Genomic DNA, 3,101 nt, shown 5'->3' with positions numbered 1-3,101 from the left:
GGAAACCTTCCTAGGTTATTTTAGACCTGGCACGTTGGCACCCTGGGATGGGTGGCCGAGAGCCCAGCTTGTGGGTTCACTTGTGGAAGTTACAGGGAAATCTTTAGGAAGCAGGCAAAAATAATAATAATAATAATTAGAAAAAAAAGGAAAGAAAAAGAAGTAAAGAAAGAGCAAACCCAGGAGCAGAGCAGTTTTAACACTTTCCTAAAGCCACCCCACAGCCCCTGCTCCGCTTCTTCATTGTGGCAGGGGGGGTGGGAGAGATGCAAGGAATATGCCCTCTGTTCTGAGGATCCAATGCATTTGTGGCACATTCCTCCTAGCCCCCCTCCCCCAGCTCATTAGCCTGTAAGTATTGGAGATTGAGAGCACGTTTCTGGAGCCGTGGGCGCACTTCCATGGCATCGCATTTCTGATTTTCTCTGACTTAGGAGTGAACTTCACGTAATTGAACTATTCTGACCAAGAGTGGTGCTTGGGGGAAGAGGGGTGGGGGTTATGTATTGGGGTAGCACTTATTTTTAATAATCCCATAGCAAGACGTCTACTTCCAGTGTTTGTTCATGTCTTCCCTCCTCCCTAATTTACGTTTGCTGGACTGTGGGTTGCATTTCTTTTTTGGAAAGTTAAACTTTTTTAGGAAGACCATTCTGATGCTGTTTTGCATTCAAGGGCAATAAATTCCGGAGCAAACGGCAGAGGCTCTTCTATGATCTTTAGCTGATGTCTATAATTATACTTAAATCACAGCCCCTCTGTAGTCACAGCCATGGTAATAGAGCGTGTTTGTGTAAACACACCCGCATATGCGTGCATACACGCACACACACACATGCGTGCAGCTCCCCGGATTGCACACGTGTGTGTGTACATGTGCGTGTGTGCGTACAGGCTCGCAACAAGCGGAAGATACACACTGTTCAGGGATTCACACGGGTGCTACCAACTGCATTTTCTCTAGGTCCACCTTCATACCCCAGTTACCCCACCACTCTAAGCACGCTGCACATCCGCATTTACAGCTGGTCAGGCAGGAGAAATGGAAAAGAGGGACAAAAAGAGAAAGAAAGGGAAAAAAAGCCTCCAGGAAACCACAGCAATTCTCACCCCCCACCCCCAACCCTCTGTGATTGTGCCTGCAAAAGGAAGCAGAATATACTAATCGCTCTTTCTGGTCTGAAATCACTGGGCCCTGTCCAATGCGATCGTTTTGTCTTTACTTCTACAGGTACAGTATATGGAACTCATGGGAGACGAGGGAGGCAAACTTACACCAGATACCAAACGCTAGAGTTAGAGAAGGAATTTCATTTTAACAGATACTTAACCCGAAGACGACGTATTGAGATTGCAAACGCTCTCTGCCTTACTGAACGCCAGATTAAAATATGGTTTCAAAACAGGCGGATGAAATGGAAAAAGGAAAACAAATTCATAAATTCCACACAGCCCAGCAGTGAAGAAACAGAGGAAAAGTCAGGGGAGTAGAACCACGTTTAATAAACGCTACCAGGCCTTTCCTTAGTGCTTACTATTCCTATTTACCTTATGTTCCTTCTGCTAGTAAAATCCTATAGGTTTGTCAGTCTATTAATTCCCCAAAGGCTTGGTTAAAAGATGTACATTTGCAATCATCTGTGACTTTCTTTAATATACGTGGAAGTCCTAGCTTTCGAGCTACAGGCACCTATGTATATAACCTCCTTCACAAAGTGTAGATGGCGTTGCTTAAAGGCTTAGAGAAATGGCCCAGATTTTTAAATGTTTGTGGTGAGCATTTGTGTGTGGGTGAGTGTCCCTGGCGTACCTGTGTGAGAAAAGATCAGAGAGGGATTTTTTTTTTTTTTTAATTAGCAGTGTTCATATTTTAGAAATACGGAAGATTTTAGAAAATGTTGGGTTTCTGTTTTTGCTAAGACCCACTACGTCGGGCAGTCTCCTTATGGTGTGTTTGGGAGCTTATGGTCTTCAGGGGAGGAAAAAAAAAGTTTTACGCATGTGTAAGATATTTAAATAGTATAAAGGAAAGAAAAAAACCTTTTTAAAAGTCGTTCTATAAACCCCTGGATATAATCTTGCAGTTAAAGCAAACATGAATTGCAGAGAGATTTATTTTAAATGCCGCTAAACTGCCTAATGTGCACTACTGGTATTAAAGTGAAAACTCGGCGTTAAACTTCAGGGGAAGCGAGGGAAGAGGTTTCGAGGCAGACGAATTTCTGTGGTTCCCGTTGAGCTTACACTGAGCTTTCGGTGAGCTCAGCTATACACTGAAGGGGGCTTTGAATTATGGACTACATTTCTTGGGGCTTCGGGGGCTTGGGTCGATCTTTTTTATTTTCTTATTTTTATTTTTAATTAAAAGGAAAGTGTCTATCATTAAGGCGGGGAATCTTCTTCCCAGCTTGTGTGGTATCTTGATTCACATTCGCGTTTCTTAGCACTGGAAACAAAAAAACCCCAGATACTGTAGAGAAAAGTAGCTGCCATAAAAAACTTCCACTTCGAGTTCTGTACAAGTAAAATGAGCGCAGCGAAAATGTTGATTAATATATACGTTATATCTATATTATGTTGTGTGTGCGTGAGTGTGCGTGTGAAGCTGTGTAAAAATACATTAGTGTATGCATCGAGGCTCTTTTGTTTGGAAGACAGCGCGATTTGGTCTACCGCTCTGAACATTTTAAAAGCCAAATCTGGAAAATACTAATGCAAAATGGCTACCGCCGCATATAGAGGTTTGGTTGGTTTTGTTGGGTGTTGTTTTTTTCCCGAGAGGCGGAAAAAGAGAGGCGGCCGTAAAGCCGCCTGGAATTTGACCCCCTAGATGGAAAAACGTTTATCTTTCATGGGTCCCTGCCATTTCGCATCGGCAGGACCCGGGTGCCTCTCGAAATCGCCAGTACGGAAAAAGGGGGTGAGAAAAATAAACTAAAATATATATGTAGAGAGAGGAGGAACATAAGCGTGGCCAGCACCCGAGAACGGATCACGCAGAATTTGTAAACTGGTGTAAATAAGCCCCGCACGGTGGAGAAAGCAGGCACAAAGCGTAGCGCTCCGTGCACGCCGAGCTCTCCGCTGGCCGCGGCGGGGGA

At 44.0% G+C, this 3,101-nt stretch overlaps 1 protein-coding gene across 1 annotated transcript; it reads left to right on the top strand.

Moving 5' to 3' along the window:
* Positions 1-1,231: 1,231 nt before the first annotated feature.
* Positions 1,232-1,519, top strand: LOC104412271 (homeobox protein Hox-A5-like; the record flags this gene model as incomplete). The annotated part of the gene is made up of 1 exon (XM_010022930.1): positions 1,232-1,519. A coding segment is annotated over one exon (260 nt), but the record flags the coding sequence as incomplete, so codon positions are not given.
* Between the last annotated feature and the right edge of the window lie 1,582 nt (positions 1,520-3,101).

Source organism: Nestor notabilis, unplaced genomic scaffold (assembly GCF_000696875.1).
Source record: "Nestor notabilis isolate BGI_N333 unplaced genomic scaffold, ASM69687v1 scaffold31129, whole genome shotgun sequence".
NCBI lineage: Eukaryota > Metazoa > Chordata > Aves > Psittaciformes > Psittacidae > Nestor > Nestor notabilis.
Note: the sequence above shows the minus strand (reverse complement) of the source record. Positions and strands in the feature narration are given on the sequence as shown.